The sequence below is a fragment of the Montipora capricornis genome, chromosome 6 (assembly GCF_036669925.1).
Source record: "Montipora capricornis isolate CH-2021 chromosome 6, ASM3666992v2, whole genome shotgun sequence".
In the NCBI taxonomy this organism is placed as follows: Eukaryota; Metazoa; Cnidaria; class Anthozoa; order Scleractinia; family Acroporidae; genus Montipora; species Montipora capricornis.
In genome coordinates this window covers 38,558,706-38,586,384 of record NC_090888.1, presented here as the reverse complement: position 1 = coordinate 38,586,384, position 27,679 = coordinate 38,558,706, and the positions used below count along the sequence as shown (strand labels likewise).

Here is a 27,679-nt window from a genome sequence, read left to right as displayed (position 1 = left end):
ATATTTTTCATCAATGTTTTTATAAAATTCAAATGAATGGTCAACAATAATATCTCTTCTAAATTTAACTAATATAACTCTGGTATTACCAAGCGATATTTCAACAGCATGCTTGTTGTATTTGATCATATTATCAACGATATATCCAAAAATACTCGCTACTAATTTAAGTTCTTCGATTTGATCATCGCTAATACCATCGTCATTCAGTTTAATAAACATTTCAATATCTTAATTTTATATTTTATTTTTTATGTTGGTCAAGCGCGTTCAATTCTGATACTCATTATCATAGCCATAACAATAATCAAAATTATTTCCATCAAATTTTGGATATGATACTTTGTCTAATTCATCGTCTGAATATTCTGATGTTTCGCTTTCTAATGAATAATCGCTTTCTGGTTGATAATCACGATCGTCTTTGTTACAATAGATTTCATCATTATCTTCATCATCATAATCATAATCATCTTTAGACTTTCGATTACTTTTATGTCAAAATTGAGTGTGTTTAAATAGCCAGAATACATGATATTTTTGTTACCAAAAAGGGCAACAATTACAGGATATACTTTGCTTTGACTACAATATATGTTACATAATATTTTCATATATCCTTCAAATCCTTCAATGGAGCCCAAGAATTAAAATCATCACTATATCCTTTCCATTTTACCAAAGCTTGTTTCTTCTTATAATCTCTTCGAATGACTCTATCAATTCTTAATATATCCTGGTTTGCTTTTAATAATCCAGGTTCATAAAAAACTCCCCTGTATCTCTTCATTGTTGAGAGCCTTTATTTGTAAGTTATTGGATTAGTGCATTGTATTTTATCAACTGTGCATATTTTTTCTGTCCAGTTTGGAGTGTATCCTTTATCAAAAGTCTTTCTTTTATATTTGCAGATTCTAACCTTATTGCCTATTTTAAATTTTCCTTTCTCCATTGATGTTTTCATATCACCATATAAATTGAAATTTACTAAACCTTGATTCTTTTTCTTTGAAGCCTCAACAGGTGTCATTTTTATTGAACTGTGTTTAGTGTTATTATACTGTTTTAATATTTTAGGAAGCATGTCTAAATATTATGTATTGCCTTGTACAGTAAACTGTTTCCACATTTTAGCGGAACTCCGCGCGCAGCACCATTGTTAAGAAAATATGGTAACCCATCGATGTGAGAAAATTTGGTTTTATAGCCATGACGTCATGAACGTCCGTACATACGTCCGTCCATCCGCCCCTCCATGTATGCCAATGTGACCAGTATTACGTAACCATATTACGGGCTCAAGCTTAGAGCTCATCGAGGAGGCAATACTCCAGTTTACACTCTAGCCAGTTTACAGCATACATCTTTGATATTGGACATCAATGTTATGGTCAATTGACACCCGTCAAAACAAGGTATCTGCTGACCAGTATCACGTGACCATATCGCGGGCTCAAGTTAGACCTTATCGAGGTCAACTGCTTTTTTAGTTGACCGCTGACCCGGGACTGGTTGTTGATTGGATCGCAGGCTCAAGCCAGGTCAGACACTCGCACTCACACCTGAATGAGACTTAATTTTTCGCGCTCTTTCTGTGGCTCAACGTGGCTACACAGCCATGCTACGTCAGCAAAAGCTCTTGACAGTCGATGCTTTTCGTGTTCAGGTCAGTTTGGAAAATATATTTTTCTTGCATTTTTCGTTGGTTTCAATCCAGGTTTAACATAATATAGCTGTAGTTATTCAAGTCAAGCATTGGAGGGATATAAACTTAAAGCTGAGTGTTCATTTTTAATTTGTTTAGGGCTGCTTTTTGGTCTGAATTGCAGTTTTTGGTATGTCTCAAGATTTTTAATTTCGAATCTACTAAGGTTGCAAGATGCCTGGACGGCCTATGTCAGAAGAACAGAAACGAAAGAAGAGAGAAAGAGAACGCGAACGACAAAACGGTACGCCAGTAGTAGCTTAAAGTTGGTGGAAGAACTTACTCCACAAATTATTTTCTTGCACACTAAACCGTTTGTTATTTCTACGGATGAGTTATTTCAAGTGGATGCATATTTCTAAAACGTGCTTTAGTCGTTTTTGTCCTTTGTTCAGGAATGAAACTCGAATTTTTATTGTTAACTGGAATGAGATAACAATCATATTTACTCTTTATAGACAGAAATAATCGATCTGTTGCTGGTTTCTTTGGCCTTAAAATGCGAGCGAACAAGAAGTTTTTTTTACTCTGCTTGCCTAACTGTTTTTCGACGTGCCTCGACAGTGACAAGAATTTTGCACTTATGTTCTAAACATGTAATCGCAATGGGTTCTCGTAAAAGTATAAGGAGAAATATCACCAGCTTGTACAGGTAATTTGTTTGAGATCTTGTTTGAAGTTTGTCCTTTCTAGTCGATTCTGGTTCTAAGCCAAGCTGGCGTGTTTCAATGAAATACATCGAATTGTAAATGATCTCGTTTTCAGAGATGAAGTGGAATAAGTAAAGTACATCAATAAAACTCCTTCTTTGACCTTGAACCAACAAAGACGATCTGTCACATCACGAGCTATAGTACGTCTGTGATTTCTAATTTTAGCGTGATTCCTAATCGCTGGCGTTTGACAGTCGACTCTGAAATGGCTTCTTTCCTTTTCCGCTCGCTTGCTGAGGATTTGCTTGTTTTCTATTAAAACTCTTGCGATTCAAGAAAAATTAATTGCCTAACTGGTGAATTCGACAGTATATTTCGCTGGAAAAACCGATATCACACTCATCCCTTCGTGATTCATGCGATCAGTCGGTTTTTCAGGTGAAATTAACCGTGGTATTCACTAGTTAGGCAGCGAAGATAATGTTACATAATTAAGCAATATCCGGGAAAACCAAAAGGCGGACAGTTCCAAAGCCTTTTACAGTGTGGCCCAGTGGTTAGGGCGCTTGCCTTGAGATCCGGAGAACCCGGGTTCAAGACCCGCTCTGACCACTCGTTGAATTTGATTCCTGGTAGTCCCTGGTTCAACTTCCCAGCTGCACTTGTAAATAGCCAACTGGTTTGCCTCCGGCCAGTTGGGATTCTTAACAGTTGTAGTTGTTGTGTTCTGTTGTTTCGTTGATTCATTGGCCCCGAAAAGCCCCTATGGGGAGCGGTCAATTCAGTATGTATTGTAATGTATGTATTGTATCTATTTTCACTAATCCTACAGCCAGTAAGAATAAACATGCCGGGAGCTCCGCTTTTAGGCTTGGCTAAGTCTATATATTACCATTTGTCGATCACAATCACCCTTGTTTTTGCCCATGGTGCAACAGATGTCATGATGAGCAGCTATTTCATCCACCTTGTTGTATGGTTGGACATGCCATTTTGTGACCTCGCCAGTGTTTTTTTCATATTCCAGCTGTTGATCAAGAGGGTTGTATGAACCCATATACTTATATTTAGACGGAGTAAAACCACCTTGGGGACTTGGTAGCCTCGTGATCCATTTGTGAATATCTGTAGCTCCACCTCTCCGTGGTACTCGTTTTCCAGTACCAGCAAAGTATAATATAAGTCCATCACTTCCAAAGTAAGTTGGTCTTTTTCCAGTTTTTGGATCAACAGCATAAATTGTATGACTATGACCACTGAAAATACCTGTTTGTGGGTCAAAAGCATCTTTAGCTAATTTACTTGACCACCAATCATCTAACTTGTTTTTGTTTTTACCCATCAAAGAACCTAAAACTTCGCTTGTTATTTTTCTTGGTTTAAGAAAATCATCAATGATTCCTGATCCAAAGACAGGCTTATGATTATCTTTATAATACCAAACATTATCAGGCATTAAAACTATTTCAACTTCTTATTGTTTTCCCTTTTTGGATTATAACGCCAAGCAAATCTGTAATTTTTCGGCATACCTGTCCAATTTTTTTAAAAAAGATGCCATGGTCAGTTCCAAAAGCACTTTTCAGGTTATCACCAGACCAATAACGGTCAAAAACGTGCTTCGTACCAGATAAGATTGATCCAGTGACGCCGGTTATTTTTTTCGTAGTACCAATCAGATCATCCATGATTCCTTTGGTTTTGGTTTTTTTTTTCCCGCTTACTAGGCAGGCTGATTCGTTTCCCTGTTTTTTCCCCTGGTTTTGGTTTACAAAACGTGTTTTACGTATGCCGCATTCAGCACAAGTACAAAAGAACTTAAGTCTACCGTTTTAGCTTGTTTATAACCAAATGGTTCAACGCATTCAGTTTGTTTTCTCTGTTTAACGCAATATGATTTCATTATATACATATGTTGCAGTTAATTTTTGTTTTCAGTTAATTTTTATTTTCAACTAGTTAGTTTTTTTTAACTAGGTGATTTTATTTCCAACTAGTTAGTTTTTTTCTAACTAGGCGATTTTATTTTTAACTAGGTAAAATTTTCAAAAACTGGGTAAACTTTTTTTCTCTGGTGCTATTAAAGGCCAACAAATTGTAATGATTAAGGTCAAATGCTCAGCTGAGTGATTTGGGCTACTGAGCACTTATTTTGAATGATTAGCTTTCATGTAAGGTTAGGGAGACTGCCTGCATTTTAGGAATTAGGGTTAAGCTTTCAATTTAGTGATTAGGGTTACGCACCATTTTATTTGAAACAGTTAGCATACCAGGAGGCGTATGACAACTGTAGACTGTCTATAAATATTGCTGATATTAAACAGTATTTAAGTCTAAGCACCCATTTGATTAGCGCTGATAAGCAGTATTTAAGTCTAAGCAACCATTTTAAAATAGTTAGCTTTCAATAACTGAGTTAGGATTAGTCTGCAGTCAGTGTACAAGTGCAAGACACTGCATTCCATGCATGGGATTGGCATGTATTGTAGTGATTGGAGTAATCAATTATCTGAAGTGTTTAGTCTAAAACCACGGTTGTCTTGGTCATTGGGTTAAGGATATTGGTCCCTGGTTATTGGAAGTAGATCATTCTTTCACTTGTAGGGTAAAGGGGTTAGATTGTAAAGAAGCTGTGGTGCTGTGTCGGTGGGAAAGTAAAGTAAAAGAAAGGGTTTATCAAGTGAAGTTGATATGGGAAATTGACCACTGTGAAGAAATTTGAAAGCTCGCATTTTCATTGTTAGCCCTTCCTCAGAGCTAAACCCTTTTTTTGTCTTTCACATAGTAGGACTACTTTTTGAAATGAAAAAACAGTGATATTTTTTTATGATTCCTTTGGAAATATAACTTGTTTAATACAAGATTGATAAATATTTCTCTCTCAAATTTTCAATTAACAAGAGCAGTATACTACCGGAAAGTAACTACATTACAATAACGTAACAATCCAATCTAGTGGGAGAAATAAGTGATTGGAGTTTTCCAAAGTTGGTCACTACTCGGGCAGAATGTTTTTTTTTTTATATCAGTTACTTTTCCTAAAAGCAACTACTGTTGGGGTACAATGGTGACCTTTTACCATTTAGTCAATCTCTGTCAAAGATAGGAATTTTGAAGCTGCCATTGGTTGGTGGGCACTTTCTAAGCATGGAATAAGCACATTTTAACACTTGCGTTAACAACTTGCTGGCTGATTTCTGCGTAATTTCTTGAAGCCACTTTTTCACACTTGTGTCCTCTGTGAGAAATTCGACTATGTACTTGGGATAAGATTTGAAACAGTTCCCATTTTAGAGCTACTTTCTTGATGTTTGCCGTTGCTGTAAGCCCATTTCTTTTAAGTTATCATCTGATGTTCCCTGTTTGTTTATTGCTTCTCCTCAGATCGATCTTTGTTTCCTGACAGGCTGAGTTTCTTCTCTGTTTTTCTTTCAAGAAACGTTTGGCCTTCCTGTAAAAATCATCTTTTGAATAACAATTTATTTGCAAATCTTTTCAATTCCTGTATTTTTCCATAGAAATTTACGCTATTGCATTGGCGTGACTCCTCCGTTTTATCAGTGCTACAAGATTTACAACATGTGCATGGCTCTGGTGTCCAAATGTAAATAAATCAAAGTTTGGACCGAGAGTGGCCTGGGATGAATAGTAAAATATTTAATTATAAATTATGATGAGGGATTTGCTTGAGTTGCTTGTGTGGTCAAGTGGATAAGAGAGTAGACAGCAGATCCAGAGATAGTGGTTCAACTTCAAGTTCGGGTGAGTAAAAAGAAAAGTCTTGACAAGTATGAATTGTCTGTGAGAAGTGCTGTAGAAGGCGGTGGGCATAAGGATATTCAAGGGGGGAGGTAACTAGAAGGTAAGGTGGGAGAGATCCGTGAAGAAAGGGTGGGGTAGGATAGGGACAATTGGGGAAGATGAGGGACGGGTAGGACAAGTACAACGGAGAAGAGCAGAGTTTCGTTCTTTTTTCATACCCCCTAAAAAACCAAGCCCCTGTTTTTTAACTACACCCCTAAAAAAGGAAAATCCCTTTTTTAGACAGTTGATTAAAAAAAACCTATTTAAAAAAAATTACCTAGTTTAAAAAAAAAATACCTAGTTAAAAAAAATTAACTAGTTAGAAAAAAAAATTAACTGAAATGAAAAATTAACTGCAACATATACATTACATATTTTTAAAATAGTTGATGACAAAACGATGGTTTACACTTTTGTCTCCCATGTCGAATTTAGCATTATGTATGGTCTCTAATATGCTTTTCCCTCGTTGTCTTTCCAATAAGTAATAGAGGCACCAATATCCACAAAAAACATCTCTCTTGTATTTCATCGCCGGAAAACACCAATGGTTTTCCACTTTTATTGAGGTAATTGGTGACTTCAGATGGCATTTTCAGACCGAAAGAATCAAAGTATTCTGTATGTTTTGGGTCAATATTTCTGTATGCTATCCAATGAGTGTCTACACCAATTTTTGTATCCAAGTTAATGATTCCAACTTCTTTTTTCATGATTTTTTGAGGCAGGTTGTCTCTTGAATAAATGCCTCGGAAACTTTTGATGCCAAGCCTTTTGATCCAATCTATGAGATCAAAGTTTCTTAGCGCTTTGTTGGCGAATTTCAGACCCATGAACGTTTTTTCGTTTGGCCATAATCGGCCCATGATCCATATATAGGAGGTGGTGGCATATACGGATAATACATGTTATCACCGCCTCTAAATGGGATTGGTAACTTTTTTCGTACATATATTGGAACAGACCTCCTTTGTCGTGATTTGTCAACTTGAAGGCCTTTTCCAATTGATACTATATATTTTTTGATGTCTGCTCTTGTTTTAGTTCTCATAGCTTTTTTTGTATCCTTTTTGCATTAATTGATGAGGCCCTGACAGTTGATTTGAACTCAATGGTAATGTTAGTGGTGATTTATCATTGATTTTCTTAACCAGTTTTTTTTGTCCTTCAGACAATTTAAATCCATGTGCATAATAAACAGTCATATCTTGTATATAACATACGTTACATACAGATACATAAAACAAATTAAATCCACTTTATCTAAACGACAATTTACCAATGGAACCTCTTGCTCACTAAGTGTTAATGCATATATGGAATAAGCCGTTGCTGTTGTTCCCGAAAGTTCATATCTAAACACTAGTTTCACTCTTTCGTCTTTAATATCTGCTTTTTGTTTCGTCAAATCGAAATATATAAATGGAGTCAGTGTTCGAAAATTTGTTCTTGTCAAAAGCGTTCCTTCGCCAAATTCACTGTTTGTGTGAGTAAATTTTAGTACATCTCCGTATACTCGTGTTAAATTTTCTGTAGGATTGTAATGTAAATCAGGGTATTCGATGCCATTTCCAACTTCAAGATAGCATTCAGTCATTGTTCTTGGATCTGTTGATACTGAAAAAGTGTCATACAAATGGATTAGCTTCTCGGTTATCCAAATTATCTTCATCGATTATGAAAACAAAAACATGACGAGGCTTTGATTCACCAGACGATATGGTAAAATGACCTGATCTTTGCGGTGTAGAATTGCTTCTTGCAATGTTTTCTCTCAAATAAGTCCATTTATGCCGCTTAAGATATTGGCTCATATATAACTGATCTTCAGAACTGAAAACTATTCTCGGTACAAATAACTGCATTTTCGTTATTATAACCCGACATTATCAGCAGCTTGACAAATGAGATTCAATCATCAATTTTATTTCAGGGTTGTCTATGTCGAGAAATGTTCAACATATTTTGGGTTTCTGAATGATTTCGTTATATCAGTACATTACATAATTTTGCATTTTGTTATTTCATAAACGTCCTCCAGAAAGAGGCTCTTACCGCTGGTTTTTCAAACATATCAGAAACAAAACCTTCGCCATAAAGGATCGTATCTCGACTTGAATTCACGTTTCATTTTATTATTGAGTTACATTTTTTTTGCATTATTCAATGGTATGGTGATGTGCTCCTTGCCTTAGAATTATCGTCGTGAACCAATCGATACCATTCAAATCGATAAATCTGCCAATACCATCTTTCACTGTAATCCTCATTTCCGATATTATTGTAGTCGATACTGGACTATATGATCCTCTTTGGTTCAAAAGTAAAAGGGTACGATCTTGTTAAATTATCGGTCGGAATCACAGCAAGCGTACCACTTCTTTTACCATCTACGAGACTGTGAGATAAATATCACAACCAATAACAACCGAATCAACACTATTAGTTATGTTTGGAAGCCTTACTGAAGTCTCAGTTTTTTGCAACAGTTTATGATCAAAACCAATAAGGTCTCCGAAATTAAAATTTCTCATATCAATTTGCTAACGACTCTTCAATTCAATAACAACCATATAACTTGATAATATGAAAGATAATTTTATGCCTTCTTCATCGTCACCATTACGTTCCGAAACTTCTTGAATGTAGTCGTTCAAAACGTCATATGAATACATCGATGTCTTCCCAAGTATTTCCATTATCTGCCGAGTATTTTACAAGGTTGTTGTTGTATTTGTCACTAATATTATGCAACGAGAACGTCATCGTTGCCCTATCAAGAGCCAAATCGTAAAGAGAATTTCTATCAAGCCGTATTACCGGATCGAATTTTATTGAAAAATTTTCAGGCTTATGTTGTCCTATTTTAATCCGATTAACAGAACTAATGTGAATTGCTCTATGATACATTATAGAAATATGTTACATATTTTTAGTTATATTACATATTCTCTGAGCAAATCATTTAGTTGCTGGTTATCGATAGCCCCAAACTTATTTAATGTATGAGCTACTTCACTGAATTCATTTTTTAAACCGTTATTACCAGCTACGATTGAACCACCAAGCAATTCCAACCTGTCCATCAAATCATCAACATTATTATAATAAACTTCCTAATTCTTCATACCTACGGCTTGTTCTATGTATTGGTATTTGACTCAGCCTAATAAAGTTCATCAAAAACCATTTTGGAAAGAGGGCTATACTGCTTTTTGCTGTTGAATCGTTTTGTTAGTAAGTCAATTGCAGCAAAGTCGATTGGACTATCAATCACCTTTTATCATCTTTAATTGCAACTAGATGTAACTGTCCAAATAATATAGGAATATCTATCATTAAGCTACCGTATTGTCCATTACTTTTGATTTTATAAGCATTCCTTTTTGGTTGGGTGTATTTTAATCCTTTACCAATTGTCTTTTTTCCCTCCTCTAAAATTTTAATACGATTCCTATATTTTTGTAGCAAGTTGATATCCTGGGTTAATTCATTTTGCCCATATTTAATTGTTTGTTTTTTCCTTTTGATAAAGTACCTCTTTGTTGTCCGAGTTTTTTTAACAACTGACCAATCACACTGTCATAATCACCGACGGTGATTTTGTTGTTGTTGATGACAGCTTCCAAAACAGCACTTGGGGTTGATAACTGATACTCTGTGAGGTTTTTTTTTATCTCGTCGACATCAAACCACTTATCTAAATCAGATTCCAGCATACTTGGTTTATAATCCATTGGTAATTTACTTTTTTTTTCTGGTTTATCGTACACATATTACAATATTGCTATATTCTCCAAATTGGATGCAAGAGCTTTTTGATTCTTGTCAAGTTGTTCAATTAATTGATCCTGTTTTTCATCAATGGTCTCTTTCACTTTTTCTTGGGCTTTGATAATTGGTTGAAATGTTTCCGTAAGACCTAGTTGCATATCTTGCTTTTCATGTCTTTATTCCTTGATTGTAAATTATATATAAAATATATATAAATTATATATGAATATACCAAATTACGATTTTAAGGATAAACCAACAAATTTCAAGCAACTGTATCCGTATATGCCAAAAGAAACATTTAGAATGTTATTAGCGTCTCCATCAGGAGGAGGAAAAACAATTTGCCTTATCATATAATCATGAGTCCGTTAGTTTTGTGACCAAATTCATTTGTATGCAAACAATCTTGAACAGGACAAGTACCAACAGATGATAAAAGCTTTTGATACTCTTGGAAAAAATATTGGATATGATCCATTGGTTTACAGCAAGGATAACATCACTCCTGTGGAAAATCTAATGGACGATGGTTCCCAAAAAATAGTAATATTTGACGATTATGTGACTGAAAAAATCAAAAACCATTGATTGATTTCTTCATAAGAGGACGGCATAAAAATTGCTCTGTGATTTATTTGACTCCATCATATCATGGTTGTCCAAAAGACATCAGATTAAATTGTTCACATTTTTGCACATATGATTTTCTAAGCACCAATGAAGTTTGATATCATGAGAACTTGGTGCCAGCAAAAATCGATACACTGAAGCGATCGAAAAGCCATATTCCTTTTTGTATGTTGATAAACCTAGAAAAATCATTAAACGAAACTTTTATGGAATGATCTAAGATAATATCTAACCTAAAATATATATGGGAATATTTAATGAACACAGTACTTCTCAAACCTATGGTCCTCAGATTATACCCGGACCCCCAGGTTTTGGATTTGTGATAACAAAAGATGGCAATTACGACATACGAAACAAAAAGCTGACTAATGTCAAACCTGGCATGGATGATAGCGATGTCTTAACAAAAAAGCAAATATATGATCATATAAAAGCAAATGGTGGTGATTCAAGTAGACCTTCCATAGACTTAACCGATTATTTGAAAAAAGATGGATCAATTGGTATGACTGGTCATTTCGAAATGGTAAAAGTGACCCTATTCCATATCAATATTTCAGTCAATCGTACATGAAATTTGACGACGATAATATAAAAATCTTTGTGAAAAACCCAATTGATATGGGAAATAAAAAAATCACTAGGTTAAGACCCTCTTCATCACGTGGATGCAGCAACAAAATTTTACATCGATAACTCGATGGTGTTAAAAGCAGACAAAACAGAGCTGAATAATTATATTTTAAAAAGCGGTTTAACAGCTGATCTTGACATGAAAAACCATAAAATAGTAAATCTCAAAACACCAGAAAATTCAACAAATGCTGTTAATTGGAGCTTTTTAAGTCAAGAGTTAAGTAACTATTTACATCTTACAGGTGGAACAATGCGAGGTGATTTACAATGCAACGAGAATCGTATCTTTGGTATAAAAACCTGAATAGATAAAACGTCTGCTCTTTACTGTCTGCATTAATATGGGTGGGAATAAAATTGTCAGTTATATAAACCCAAATGACTTAAATGAACTTGTAAATAAAATCTATGTAGACCAAAATTTAAGTAAATATTTACCTATTGAAGGATCTCTTGCCATGCAAGGGGAGCTTAGTCTTGGTTTATATCCATTAACTGATCTTCCTGAACCAAAGTTTCTGAATGATGCAACAACAAAAAAATATGGGGATACTGGTCTAAACTCTAAAATAGATAAAATATTAACATACGATATTGATTTAAATAATGACAAAATAACTAATTTGAAAAAAGGCAACAAATAATCTTGATGCTATTAATTTGGAACAATTAAATAAAAGGGCTTCAGTATTATCTGCAACTACAGAAAAATTATTTTTGAAAAAGGATGGTACAAATTTACTCACAGAAAATCTCAATCTTAATAATAACAAAATAGTAAATTTGTAACAAGCATCTGATCCAAAGATGCAACCAACAAAGAATTTGTAGAAAATAAAATAGGTCAAAGCCGTCATATCAGCTCACATGAAAATTGTAAAAATGTTTTTGATTATTGCATGGTTAATGGCGAATTTAAACGTAATAAAAACACAAGATGGATATAATTTACTACTACTTATGATAATAGAAGTCCAAATTCTTTGCCAATATATGTATTGATTTATGGCATAAACGATGAAGCAAAGAATGATTTGAAATTAGATATATACGATTTTGAATAATATTATGAAATAAGTTCTCTTGAGTATTTTAAAATGCATATGCCTATTGATATGAATAATCAACCAATCATCAACGTAGGCAGTCCAGCTGGTTTTAAAGACGTTGTATCAAAAACATCACTGAGAACATTGATCAAAAACTCATATATATTTGATCGGTATCAAATCAAACAATTACAATAGATGGACACTCTTTGACAACCAATGTTTTTGCATCGAACGGGTTACATATAAATTTCGACAAGATCAATATAAAAATCTATCACTCTGTACAACGCAAAAAAATACTAAAATAAATTAAATTTTGAAAAAATAAATGCAAATAACTTCAGATCATATCAACTAAGATTCAGACATTCTAGCACGCCCACAAATTGATTTTAAATAATGTGTCAATAATTTTTTCCATTTCTTAAAAGTTTGCTGGGACATTGCTCGGAATGTCCTTTGAGATGCCCAAAAATATTCTTCTGCGAAATTAAAAAGCAAAAGCAACATTTTAAAGGGATGCATGGCTCAATTAGACCTGTTACCATGACTCCCAAGCTATTTCCCTTTAGCTCATCGTGCCAGGTCTGTAACTCTCCATGGGCTTGATAGAGATCTTAGGGCATACAAACAAATTTATTTCTTTTTTAACTAAGCAGCTATTTCATCCACCTTGTTGTATGGTTGGACATGCCATTTTGTGACCTCGCCAGTGTTTTTTTCATATTCCAGCTGTTGATCAAGAGGGTTGTATGAACCCATATACTTATATTTAGACGGAGTAAAACCACCTTGGGGACTTGGTAGCCTCGCGATCCATTTGTGAATATCTGTAGCTCCACCTCTCCGTGGTACTCGTTTTCCAGTACCAGCAAAGTATAATATAAGTCCATCACTTCCAAAGTAAGTTGGTCTTTTTCCAGTTTTTGGATCAACAGCATAAATTGTATGACTATGACCACTGAAAATACCTGTTTGTGGGTCAAAAGCATCTTTAGCTAATTTACTTGACCACCAATCATCTAACTTGTTTTTGTTTTTACCCATCAAAGAACCTAAAACTTCGCTTGTTATTTTTCTTGGTTTAAGAAAATCATCAATGATTCCTGATCCAAAGACAGGCTTATGATTATCTTTATAATACCAAACATTATCAGGCATTAAAACTATTTCAACTTCTTATTGTTTTCCCTTTTTGGATTATAACGCCAAGCAAATCTGTAATTTTTCGGCATACCTGTCCAATTTTTTTAAAAAAGATGCCATGGTCAGTTCCAAAAGCACTTTTCAGGTTATCACCAGACCAATAACGGTCAAAAACGTGCTTCGTACCAGATAAGATTGATCCAGTGACGCCGGTTATTTTTTTCGTAGTACCAATCAGATCATCCATGATTCCTTTGGTTTTGGTTTTTTTTTTCCCGCTTACTAGGCAGGCTGATTCGTTTCCCTGTTTTTTCCCCTGGTTTTGGTTTACAAAACGTGTTTTACGTATGCCGCATTCAGCACAAGTACAAAAGAACTTAAGTCTACCGTTTTAGCTTGTTTATAACCAAATGGTTCAACGCATTCAGTTTGTTTTCTCTGTTTAACGCAATATGATTTCATTATATACATATGTTGCAGTTAATTTTTGTTTTCAGTTAACTTTTATTTTCAACTAGTTAGTTTTTTTTAACTAGGTGATTTTATTTCCAACTAGTTAGTTTTTTTCTAACTAGGCGATTTTATTTTTAACTAGGTAAAATTTTCAAAAACTGGGTAAACTTTTTTTCTCTGGTGCTATTAAAGGCCAACAAATTGTAATGATTAAGGTCAAATGCTCAGCTGAGTGATTTGGGCTACTGAGCACTTATTTTGAATGATTAGCTTTCATGTAAGGTTAGGGAGACTGCCTGCATTTTAGGAATTAGGGTTAAGCTTTCAATTTAGTGATTAGGGTTACGCACCATTTTATTTGAAACAGTTAGCATACCAGGAGGCGTATGACAACTGTAGACTGTCTATAAATATTGCTGATATTAAACAGTATTTAAGTCTAAGCACCCATTTGATTAGCGCTGATAAGCAGTATTTAAGTCTAAGCAACCATTTTAAAATAGTTAGCTTTCAATAACTGAGTTAGGATTAGTCTGCAGTCAGTGTACAAGTGCAAGACACTGCATTCCATGCATGGGATTGGCATGTATTGTAGTGATTGGAGTAATCAATTATCTGAAGTGTTTAGTCTAAAACCACGGTTGTCTTGGTCATTGGGTTAAGGATATTGGTCCCTGGTTATTGGAAGTAGATCATTCTTTCACTTGTAGGATAAAGGGGTTAGATTGTAAAGAAGCTGTGGTGCTGTGTCGGTGGGAAAGTGAAGTAAAAGAAAGGGTTTATCAAGTGAAGTTGATATGGGAAATTGACCACTGTGAAGAAATTTGAAAGCTCGCATTTTCATTGTTAGCCCTTCCTCAGAGCTAAACCCTTTTTTTGTCTTTCACATAGTAGGACTACTTTTTGAAATGAAAAAACAGTGATATTTTTTTATGATTCCTTTGGAAATATAACTTGTTTAATACAAGATTGATAAATATTTCTCTCTCAAATTTTCAATTAACAAGAGCAGTATACTACCGGAAAGTAACTACATTACAATAACGTAACAATCCAATCTAGTGGGAGAAATAAGTGATTGGAGTTTTCCAAAGTTGGTCACTACTCGGGCAGAATGTTTTTTTTTTTCATATCAGTTACTTTTCCTAAAAGCAACTACTGTTGGGGTACAATGGTGACCTTTTACCATTTAGTCAATCTCTATCAAAAATAGGAATTTTGAAGCTGCCATTGGTTGGTGGGCACTTTCTAAGCATGGAATAAGCACATTTTAACACTTGCGTTAACAACTTGCTGGCTGATTTCTGCGTAATTTCTTGAAGCCACTTTTTCACACTTGTGTCCTCTGTGAGAAATTCGACTATGTACTTGGGATAAGATTTGAAACAGTTCCCATTTTAGAGCTACTTTCTTGATGTTTGCCGTTGCTGTAAGCCCATTTCTTTTAAGTTATCATCTGATGTTCCCTGTTTGTTTATTGCTTCTCCTCAGATCGATCTTTGTTTCCTGACAGGCTGAGTTTCTTCTCTGTTTTTCTTTCAAGAAACGTTTGGCCTTCCTGTAAAAATCATCTTTTGAATAACAATTTATTTGCAAATCTTTTCAATTCCTGTATTTCTCCATAGAAATTTACGCTATTGCATTGGCGTGACTCCTCCGTTTTATCAGTGCTACAAGATTTACAACATGTGCATGGCTCTGGTGTCCAAATGTGAATAAATCAAAGTTTGGACCGAGAGTGGCCTGGGATGAATAATAAAATATTTAATTATAAATTATGATGAGGGATTTGCTTGAGTTGCTTGTGTGGTCAAGTGGATAAGAGAGTAGACAGCAGATCCAGAGATAGTGGTTCAACTTCAAGTTCGGGTGAGTAAAAAGAAAAGTCTTGACAAGTATGAATTGTCTGTGAGAAGTGCTGTAGAAGGCGGTGGGCATAAGGATATTCAAGGGGGGAGGTAACTAGAAGGTAAGGTGGGAGAGATCCGTGAAGAAAGGGTGGGGTAGGATAGGGACAATTGGGGAAGATGAGGGATGGGTAGGACAAGTACAACGGAGAAGAGCAGAGTTTCGTTCTTTTTTCATACCCCCTAAAAAACCAAGCCCCTGTTTTTTAACTACACCCCTAAAAAAGGAAAATCCCTTTTTTAGACAGTTGATTAAAAAAAACCTATTTAAAAAAAATTACCTAGTTTAAAAAAAAAATACCTAGTTAAAAAAAATTAACTAGTTAGAAAAAAAAATTAACTGAAATGAAAAATTAACTGCAACATATACATTACATATTTTTAAAATAGTTGATGACAAAACGATGGTTTACACTTTTGTCTCCCATGTCGAATTTAGCATTATGTATGGTCTCTAATATGCTTTTCCCTCGTTGTCTTTCCAATAAGTAATAGAGGCACCAATATCCACAAAAAACATCTCTCTTGTATTTCATCGCCGGAAAACACCAATGGTTTTCCACTTTTATTGAGGTAATTGGTGACTTCAGATGGCATTTTCAGACCGAAAGAATCAAAGTATTCTGTATGTTTTGGGTCAATATTTCTGTATGCTATCCAATGAGTGTCTACACCAATTTTTGTATCCAAGTTAATGATTCCAACTTCTTTTTTCATGATTTTTTGAGGCAGGTTGTCTCTTGAATAAATGCCTCGGAAACTTTTGATGCCAAGCCTTTTGATCCAATCTATGAGATCAAAGTTTCTTAGCGCTTTGTTGGCGAATTTCAGACCCATGAACGTTTTTTCGTTTGGCCATAATCGGCCCATGATCCATATATAGGAGGTGGTGGCATATACGGATAATACATGTTATCACCGCCTCTAAATGGGATTGGTAACTTTTTTCGTACATATATTGGAACAGACCTCCTTTGTCGTGATTTGTCAACTTGAAGGCCTTTTCCAATTGATACTATATATTTTTTGATGTCTGCTCTTGTTTTAGTTCTCATAGCTTTTTTTGTATCCTTTTTGCATTAATTGATGAGGCCCTGACAGTTGATTTGAACTCAATGGTAATGTTAGCGGTGATTTATCATTGATTTTCTTAACCAGTTTTTTTTGTCCTTCAGACAATTTAAATCCATGTGCATAATAAACAGTCATATCTTGTATATAACATACGTTACATACAGATACATAAAACAAATTAAATCCACTTTATCTAAACGACAATTTACCAATGGAACCTCTTGCTCACTAAGTGTTAATGCATATATGGAATAAGCCGTTGTTGTTGTTCCCGAAAGTTCATATCTAAACACTAGTTTCACTCTTTCGTCTTTAATATCTGCTTTTTGTTTCGTCAAATCGAAATATATAAATGGAGTCAGTGTTCGAAAATTTGTTCTTGTCAAAAGCGTTCCTTCGCCAAATTCACTGTTTGTGTGAGTAAATTTTAGTACATCTCCGTATACTCGTGTTAAATTTTCTGTAGGATTGTAATGTAAATCAGGGTATTCGATGCCATTTCCAACTTCAAGATAGCATTCAGTCATTGTTCTTGGATCTGTTGATACTGAAAAAGTGTCATACAAATGGATTAGCTTCTCGGTTATCCAAATTATCTTCATCGATTATGAAAACAAAAACATGACGAGGCTTTGATTCACCAGACGATATGGTAAAATGACCTGATCTTTGCGGTGTAGAATTGCTTCTTGCAATGTTTTCTCTCAAATAAGTCCATTTATGCCGCTTAAGATATTGGCTCATATATAACTGATCTTCAGAACTGAAAACTATTCTCGGTACAAATAACTGCATTTTCGTTATTATAACCCGACATTATCAGCAGCTTGACAAATGAGATTCAATCATCAATTTTATTTCAGGGTTGTCTATGTCGAGAAATGTTCAACATATTTTGGGTTTCTGAATGATTTCGTTATATCAGTACATTACATAATTTTGCATTTTGTTATTTCATAAACGTCCTCCAGAAAGAGGCTCTTACCGCTGGTTTTTCAAACATATCAGAAACAAAACCTTCGCCATAAAGGATCGTATCTCGACTTGAATTCACGTTTCATTTTATTATTGAGTTACATTTTTTTTGCATTATTCAATGGTATGGTGATGTGCTCCTTGCCTTAGAATTATCGTCGTGAACCAATCGATACCATTCAAATCGATAAATCTGCCAATACCATCTTTCACTGTAATCCTCATTTCCGATATTATTGTAGTCGATACTGGACTATATGATCCTCTTTGGTTCAAAAGTAAAAGGGTACGATCTTGTTAAATTATCGGTCGGAATCACAGCAAGCGTACCACTTCTTTTACCATCTACGAGACTGTGAGATAAATATCACAACCAATAACAACCGAATCAACACTATTAGTTATGTTTGGAAGCCTTACTGAAGTCTCAGTTTTTTGCAACAGTTTATGATCAAAACCAATAAGGTCTCCGAAATTAAAATTTCTCATATCAATTTGCTAACGACTCTTCAATTCAATAACAACCATATAACTTGATAATATGAAAGATAATTTTATGCCTTCTTCATCGTCACCATTACGTTCCGAAACTTCTTGAATGTAGTCGTTCAAAACGTCATATGAATACATCGATGTCTTCCCAAGTATTTCCATTATCTGCCGAGTATTTTACAAGGTTGTTGTTGTATTTGTCACTAATATTATGCAACGAGAACGTCATCGTTGCCCTATCAAGAGCCAAATCGTAAAGAGAATTTCTATCAAGCCGTATTACCGGATCGAATTTTATTGAAAAATTTTCAGGCTTATGTTGTCCTATTTTAATCCGATTAACAGAACTAATGTGAATTGCTCTATGATACATTATAGAAATATGTTACATATTTTTAGTTATATTACATATTCTCTGAGCAAATCATTTAGTTGCTGGTTATCGATAGCCCCAAACTTATTTAATGTATGAGCTACTTCACTGAATTCATTTTTTAAACCGTTATTACCAGCTACGATTGAACCACCAAGCAATTCCAACCTGTCCATCAAATCATCAACATTATTATAATAAACTTCCTAATTCTTCATACCTACGGCTTGTTCTATGTATTGGTATTTGACTCAGCCTAATAAAGTTCATCAAAAACCATTTTGGAAAGAGGGCTATACTGCTTTTTGCTGTTGAATCGTTTTGTTAGTAAGTCAATTGCAGCAAAGTCGATTGGACTATCAATCACCTTTTATCATCTTTAATTGCAACTAGATGTAACTGTCCAAATAATATAGGAATATCTATCATTAAGCTACCGTATTGTCCATTACTTTTGATTTTATAAGCATTCCTTTTTGGTTGGGTGTATTTTAATCCTTTACCAATTGTCTTTTTTCCCTCCTCTAAAATTTTAATACGATTCCTATATTTTTGTAGCAAGTTGATATCCTGGGTTAATTCATTTTGCCCATATTTAATTGTTTGTTTTTTCCTTTTGATAAAGTACCTCTTTGTTGTCCGAGTTTTTTTAACAACTGACCAATCACACTGTCATAATCACCGACGGTGATTTTGTTGTTGTTGATGACAGCTTCCAAAACAGCACTTGGGGTTGATAACTGATACTCTGTGAGGTTTTTTTTTATCTCGTCGACATCAAACCACTTATCTAAATCAGATTCCAGCATACTTGGTTTATAATCCATTGGTAATTTACTTTTTTTTTCTGGTTTATCGTACACATATTACAATATTGCTATATTCTCCAAATTGGATGCAAGAGCTTTTTGATTCTTGTCAAGTTGTTCAATTAATTGATCCTGTTTTTCATCAATGGTCTCTTTCACTTTTTCTTGGGCTTTGATAATTGGTTGAAATGTTTCCGTAAGACCTAGTTGCATATCTTGCTTTTCATGTCTTTATTCCTTGATTGTAAATTATATATAAAATATATATAAATTATATATGAATATACCAAATTACGATTTTAAGGATAAACCAACAAATTTCAAGCAACTGTATCCGTATATGCCAAAAGAAACATTTAGAATGTTATTAGCGTCTCCATCAGGAGGAGGAAAAACAATTTGCCTTATCATATAATCATGAGTCCGTTAGTTTTGTGACCAAATTCATTTGTATGCAAACAATCTTGAACAGGACAAGTACCAACAGATGATAAAAGCTTTTGATACTCTTGGAAAAAATATTGGATATGATCCATTGGTTTACAGCAAGGATAACATCACTCCTGTGGAAAATCTAATGGACGATGGTTCCCAAAAAATAGTAATATTTGACGATTATGTGACTGAAAAAATCAAAAACCATTGATTGATTTCTTCATAAGAGGACGGCATAAAAATTGCTCTGTGATTTATTTGACTCCATCATATCATGGTTGTCCAAAAGACATCAGATTAAATTGTTCACATTTTTGCACATATGATTTTCCAAGCACCAATGAAGTTTGATATCATGAGAACTTGGTGCCAGCAAAAATCGATACACTGAAGCGATCGAAAAGCCATATTCCTTTTTGTATGTTGATAAACCTAGAAAAATCATTAAACGAAACTTTTATGGAATGATCTAAGATAATATCTAACCTAAAATATATATGGGAATATTTAATGAACACAGTACTTCTCAAACCTATGGTCCTCAGATTATACCCGGACCCCCAGGTTTTGGATTTGTGATAACAAAAGATGGCAATTACGACATACGAAACAAAAAGCTGACTAATGTCAAACCTGGCATGGATGATAGCGATGTCTTAACAAAAAAGCAAATATATGATCATATAAAAGCAAATGGTGGTGATTCAAGTAGACCTTCCATAGACTTAACCGATTATTTGAAAAAAGATGGATCAATTGGTATGACTGGTCATTTCGAAATGGTAAAAGTGATCCTATTCCATATCAATATTTCAGTCAATCGTACATGAAATTTGACGACGATAATATAAAAATCTTTGTGAAAAACCCAATTGATATGGGAAATAAAAAAATCACTAGGTTAAGACCCTCTTCATCACGTGGATGCAGCAACAAAATTTTACATCGATAACTCGATGGTGTTAAAAGCAGACAAAACAGAGCTGAATAATTATATTTTAAAAAGCGGTTTAACAGCTGATCTTGACATGAAAAACCATAAAATAGTAAATCTCAAAACACCAGAAAATTCAACAAATGCTGTTAATTGGAGCTTTTTAAGTCAAGAGTTAAGTAACTATTTACATCTTACAGGTGGAACAATGCGAGGTGATTTACAATGCAACGATAATCGTATCTTTGGTATAAAAACCTGAATAGATAAAACGTCTGCTCTTTACTGTCTGCATTAATATGGGTGGGAATAAAATTGTCAGTTATATAAACCCAAATGACTTAAATGAACTTGTAAATAAAATCTATGTAGACCAAAATTTAAGTAAATATTTACCTATTGAAGGATCTCTTGCCATGCAAGGGGAGCTTAGTCTTGGTTTATATCCATTAACTGATCTTCCTGAACCAAAGTTTCTGAATGATGCAACAACAAAAAAATATGGGGATACTGGTCTAAACTCTAAAATAGATAAAATATTAACATACGATATTGATTTAAATAATGACAAAATAACTAATTTGAAAAAAGGCAACAAATAATCTTGATGCTATTAATTTGGAACAATTAAATAAAAGGGCTTCAGTATTATCTGCAACTACAGAAAAATTATTTTTGAAAAAGGATGGTACAAATTTACTCACAGAAAATCTCAATCTTAATAATAACAAAATAGTAAATTTGTAACAAGCATCTGATCCAAAGATGCAACCAACAAAGAATTTGTAGAAAATAAAATAGGTCAAAGCCGCCATATCAGCTCACATGAAAATTGTAAAAATGTTTTTGATTATTGCATGGTTAATGGCGAATTAATGATTGATTTTGGCATTGAAGGAGCAAATTTATTACATATTTTCGCGGATATGCTACATTAAGTAAACAGAAGAGCATTTGTTTTAAACGTAATAAAAACACAAGATGGATATAATTTACTACTACTTATGATAATAGAAGTCCAAATTCTTTGCCAATATATGTATTCATTTATGGCATAAACGATGAAGCAAAGAATGATTTGAAATTAGATATATACGATTTTGAATAATATTGTGAAATAAGTTCTCTTGAGTATTTTAAAATGCATATGCCTATTGATATGAATAATCAACCAATCATCAACGTAGGCAGTCCAGCTGGTTTTAAAGACGTTGTATCAAAAACATCACTGAGAACATTGATCAAAAACTCATATATATTTGATCGGTATCAAATCAAACAATTACAATAGATGGACACTCTTTGACAACCAATGTTTTTGCATCGAACGGGTTACATATAAATTTCGACAAGATCAATATAAAAATCTATCACTCTGTACAACGCAAAAAAATACTAAAATAAATTAAATTTTGAAAAAATAAATGCAAATAACTTCAGATCATATCAACTAAGATTCAGACATTCTAGCACGCCCACAAATTGATTTTAAATAATGTGTCAATAATTTTTTCCATTTCTTAAAAGTTTGCTGGGACATTGCTCGGAATGTCCTTTGAGATGCCCAAAAATATTCTTCTGCGAAATTAAAAAGCAAAAGCAACATTTTAAAGGGATGCATGGCTCAATTAGACCTGTTACCATGACTCCCAAGCTATTTCCCTTTAGCTCATCGTGCCAGGTCTGTAACTCTCCATGGGCTTGATAGAGATCTTAGGGCATACAAACAAATTTATTTCTTTTTTAACTAATAAAAGGAAACTTGGGAACTCGAGTCAATCATAACTGCACATAAAATCCATAATAGGCTGGCTCCTCCTTGCTCGCGAAGTTCCTGTTCGATTGAATTGCATATGACAGGGACTGAGAGACCACCAAACGTCTCCGACAATTCAGTCCGGTTAATTGAAATGGAAAAACGTTCGACCATTTGCTCTTCTTCATTAACGGCTGAGAAAATGAATAAGGAAGAAATAAGGAAGAAATATTTAAATCGATAAAAGGCCATGTGTGACACATTGCTTATATTTTGTCTATGGCGTCTATGTTGTTTGTCGAGGTATTTTCTTTGTTACTGTCATCTTCAGAGTAGTTCTCAATAAAGTACCCGCTGCGTATTAACGAATTAGTATTTTGACTTCCATTTCAGTCACATTTGAGTACATTTCCATTTCATTTAGTTCACGGAAAGACCCGTTTCGAAGCTGACGCTCGACATCTTTTAGTGTGGGTCTACCGTGGAAAGCGTATGTGTTTTGAGCGCCCCAAGAAGAAATCGATTGAGCCAACGCTACTTCGATCTTCAGTGATCCAAACAACGCATCACAGTGCTTTCCATGATTGTTGATTACGTAGATTGCTTTTAATAGCCAGTGTAAACATCGCCACGTGCCTTCTATTGTGCATTGCCCAATCAAAACACCACCACGTGCTTTCTATTGTGCATTGCCCAATCAAACACCGCCACATGTTTTCTATTGTGCATTTTGCTGCACAGGAAAAAAAAAGGAATCTAACATGTTTTATGACTCGGTGCCCTTACGGGCCCGAGTAATAAAGCCAGCCATATCGCCGGTGCTGACAAAGAGTGGGGAACTCCCACACAAAAGTCAACTAACAAAACAACAATCCGATGTCTTGCCGTAGTTTTGCCACAGATGTATCCAGTTGTTAGTAACACGCAAGGTAACTTTGTCACCGGCAGGCACAAAACGCAGGTCACAGAAAATTTAGTTAAAAAAGTAAGACACTCCGTTAGGTTTTTCATGTTTATTTATTAGTTTCATTTCCGGTTTCATCACAATCAGGCATATATTTCGCATGGACCGTGCTTTCCGGTTTTGTTTTGAGAGTAAAACAACTAAATGGTCTAAATGGTGAAAGTTACACATTGTAGTGGAACTTGAAGAGTTGCTTACCTCGTTCTCACCCTCGTCTTCGTTGCACGCGAAGGGACTTGAAACGAGGCTCCGCGAGGAGAATGGAACGGAAAAATAGCCAGCAATATGGCGCAAAAGGACCTTTTTTGAGGTAAGAAGACAGCACTTGCTGAAAATGTATTTTGACCTCAGTTCCACTGAAGAACTGGAAAATTACCTAGTGAATTATCAACACACGTCTGCTTTGCTAACTATGGACTGTACTGCAATCGTGAGTTGCCGATTTCGGTTACATTTATGTTGTAGTTGTTATAAAGGTAAGTGATGGTATTTCATGGGCTGGGTCTAGTCGTAGTTATGAAATAGTGACACTTGTTACACAGTCTGCATAATTCGAAAGGTTTTAATATACTACTAGAATCTTCAAAACCTAACCTACTTGATTGGTATAATTGCTGTTAGCAGTCTATGCATCAGGACCGAACTTTTGTTCCATTTTATTACCAGAATGAAACAAGTTCAACATGTTTAGGATATGAACATTGGCTTTGATCATTTCTGTTTTCACTTTTTTTAATTCTACAGGAAACTGATTACAAAGAACTCGCCTCAGAGGGACCTTCCTGGAGGTTTCTCCCTCACCTTTGCTGGGATACTTTGGTATGTTTGTCATTTAGCTTTCATAGCTTGCTATCAAAAATAAACCGCCACGCATGTGGCCAATATAATCCCCTTGGGTATGTGGAGTTTTGCTACTTTGCAAACCAAGATCAATCAATGCAGCACCCCGTCCGATACGAGTTATGTATTTGTTGTATTTATGCATGAGGGAGAAGATTTAGAAAAAAGCGTTACTCACAACTACTAAAGAATTTTATATTCTTGAATCATCTTAGACCTCCTTACATTGTTTGGTTGCCTATAAAGTTACTTTTAACAAATTTTCAAGAAACATGTCAAAATGAAAATACACCTTGCTTGGTTGTGTTGTACATAATCTGCAATATATGTATGTTTCATGAAAATAAACTCCTTTGATGAAGGTTTGGTTAGAAACTAAATTTGAACAATTTACATTTTAGCATTCGGTCGTTATCATAACATTCCCGAGATAAATGGCGCTTGTGAACTTCGCTCATCTGTTCACTGACAGGCTCGGCGATTGTTATATTTCTTGGTAGGATCTTGTCACACTTCGCCAGTACACACGTTTTTCTGACATGGTAATACACACTTTCTGGATCCCGCCTGACCTGAAGTAAGATTTTCATAAGCCATTATTTGTAATTAGTAATTGTCTGCTCGCTTTTAATTTATTGAAAAAGTAGTTCTCTTGTTGCAACATTATTGAAAGGCCTGACTTACTGGTATTTACTAAGTAGCATTTCATTTTATCGTTGATCTGGCAGGGTACCAACCTTAAGTTGAATCGTTCCCTTCTTCTAATAGACCCTCCTTTCTCGATGCTTGAGCATCAAATCGTATGGTGCAGGAGGTGGTGCATCACTAGGCTTGTTCCTTAAGTGCAAGACAATATGTATTAGAGATTATTAAATCTTCCTTTCCCATACCGTCATACTGAGCCTGTGATTAAAATGTTCCTGTTTAAATGAATGACCGATGCATTGGCCTACGTCTCGTATTTATCTCCTAAAACCGTCTCCATTTACTTTTAAGTCGTAACTACAATTACCTTTGATCCACAGCCATACCAAGTCAACGCCTTAGTGTCCTTTACAAAGACAACCTGATACTTGTCACGTGGAATGGCTGGCGTCACTGATGGAACTCTCTCGGGAAACCCTGCAAAGGGTCGTTCCGTCAAGTCAAAACGGGAAGAAACGCAAGGAATTTTGGGTTATAAACACTTCAAAATGGCGGCTGCAGGTGCCAGGTAACGTCTGAACACTTACAACTTATGCCACAACAATTATAGTCGCTTTCAGAATTTAACACTGTTTTCAAGTTCCAATGTGATTTACCTCTTAGACACGATTTTAATGACATTCTTGAGGTGATGGTCTATGAAGACAGCAGTGATGACTCTAGTAGTAGTAGCGACGGTGACGACTTAGATTTGCTTCTCGTCGATACAATGTTCCCTTCAACCGTTAAGTTGGACTTTCCACGGATAAAGCTGATCGACCTTAGTGATGCACAGTGTGAAGCCATGTTTAGGAAAGTATTAAGCTTTTGTGCATAACTGTTCCTTTATTTTATGCACGGATACTGGGGTCCTGAATGGTATTATGTCATCCACAGGTTTCAAAAAGAAGACATGGAACGCCTGCTACATGCATTGGAATTACCAGCATATTATGAATGTGTACAAAGAACCAAGTGTACAGGAATGGAAGCCCTCATGATTCTACTGAGAAGACTTGTGTACCCCAATCGATGGTGCGACCTTGTTCCAGTGTTCGGAAGGGATGAACCTCAACTCAGTCTTATTTTCAACAAAGTAATGAAGCAATGAAACAATAAAACAATACTATAGTCACACTCGAAGTAAAAAATCAAGCAACCCTGTGCAAATGTAATGACTGGTGGCAGAGTTAACTTGTGTAATTGCCAAAACATGTAATGATTGTTTTTTTATTTCTCTATGGTAGGTGATGGATGATATCTATGAGCGGTTCAATCATTTGCTCACGTCATTAGACCTAGTTTGGCTAGATCCAGAGTTGTTCTCTCAGGCAGTTGAAGCAAAAGGTGCCCCCTTACACCAGTGCTGGGGGTTTATTGATGGGACACCAAGGCCTATTGCACGCCCTATAAGAAATCAGAGAATTATGTTCAGTGGACACAAGAGAACACATTGTTTAAAATTTCAGGTGTGTGGATTGTTTTTGGTTTGAGCCCCGTTAGACCGTCGTATACACCTCAGTTATATCTAGGTGATCGCCATTATCCTTGCTGTCTGGATAATCTTGTGTCCCATAAGCATTTTTCCCGTGCATGGTTATCTTAAATAACCTGAACACATGGTTTGAGAAAACGAAGGCGACCAGAGAGTTACAGAATATGGAAACCAGCCCTAAGAGGCAACAATTTGATGCAGGAAAAGGGTAGCCAGGTCCCTTTTTTTGTCAGAGAAAAAGTTGATCTATTTTAAGTGTTGAGCCCCTTACTGTAAAGTATCTGCAGCAGAGTACGTGAAACTTGTTATTAAGGACAGAGTGTTTTTATCTATGTAGGGGTTGGAGGTACTTCCAGTGACAGGGTTGTGCGAGACCCTTTTCTGGGAAGGGGGGAGACTTTCTTGGAGTTGACAAAGCATTGTATAGGGGTTATTGGACTTTTTATCAACCTTTTGGTCTGGTTGTGGCCTAAAGAACGTTCCTTATTATTTGTCTGTATTTGCATATTACCTTAAAATTTATTATGATTTTGTATGAACATGCCTCCCTTCCCTTTCAAGTTATTAAGATTTAATAAATAGGATGTATTTTAATACAAGTACATGTTCACTTTCAGTCAGTACAAGCACCAAATGGCATTATTGCTCACATGTTTGGCCCCATAGAGGGACGAAGGCATGATGCCTTTATGCTTGGGGTCAGTGGTCTTGCTGATAAGCTTGAAAGACTTCAGACACCGACGGGAGAACCTTATGTCATATATGGTGACCCTGCATATGGAATAACCCGCAACATTCTAGCACCATTTCGTGGAGTCCGATTGACAAATGATGAGCAGTTGTTCAACACTCAAATGAGCAAAGTAAGAACATGTGTTGAGTGGGGCTTTGGCAAAATATGCCAAAACTTTGCCTTCATGGATTTAAAAAAAAACCTGAGAGTTTTGCTTCAGCCAGTTGGAAAGTACTATTTAGTTGCTTCTATCTTGGTGAACTGCCACACAAGCCTGTATGGGTCCCAAACAAGCACCTACTTTAACCTAGAACCACCATCTCTTGAAAGATATCTTTCAAACCACTAG

The 27,679-nt window shown here is 35.2% G+C and overlaps 1 protein-coding gene across 2 annotated transcripts; it reads left to right on the top strand.

Moving 5' to 3' along the window:
* The first annotated feature begins 1,370 nt into the window (after window positions 1–1,370).
* Window positions 1,371–27,679, top strand: LOC138052076 (uncharacterized). 2 transcript variants are annotated; one of them, XM_068898438.1, is made up of 7 exons: window positions 1,371–1,949; window positions 24,323–24,397; window positions 24,919–24,995; window positions 25,444–25,631; window positions 25,727–26,198; window positions 26,350–26,571; window positions 27,215–27,679. In XM_068898438.1, the coding sequence occupies exons 5-7, from the start codon at window positions 25,956–25,958 to the stop codon at window positions 27,677–27,679; spliced, it is 930 nt and encodes a 309-aa protein (XP_068754539.1). In that variant the 5' UTR covers window positions 1,371–1,949; window positions 24,323–24,397; window positions 24,919–24,995; window positions 25,444–25,631; window positions 25,727–25,955. The 2 variants fall into 2 exon arrangements, with proteins under 2 accessions (XP_068754539.1, XP_068754538.1); XM_068898437.1 differs by lacking the exon at window positions 1,371–1,949 and adding an exon at window positions 23,736–23,888 and having other exon boundaries at window positions 25,444–26,198.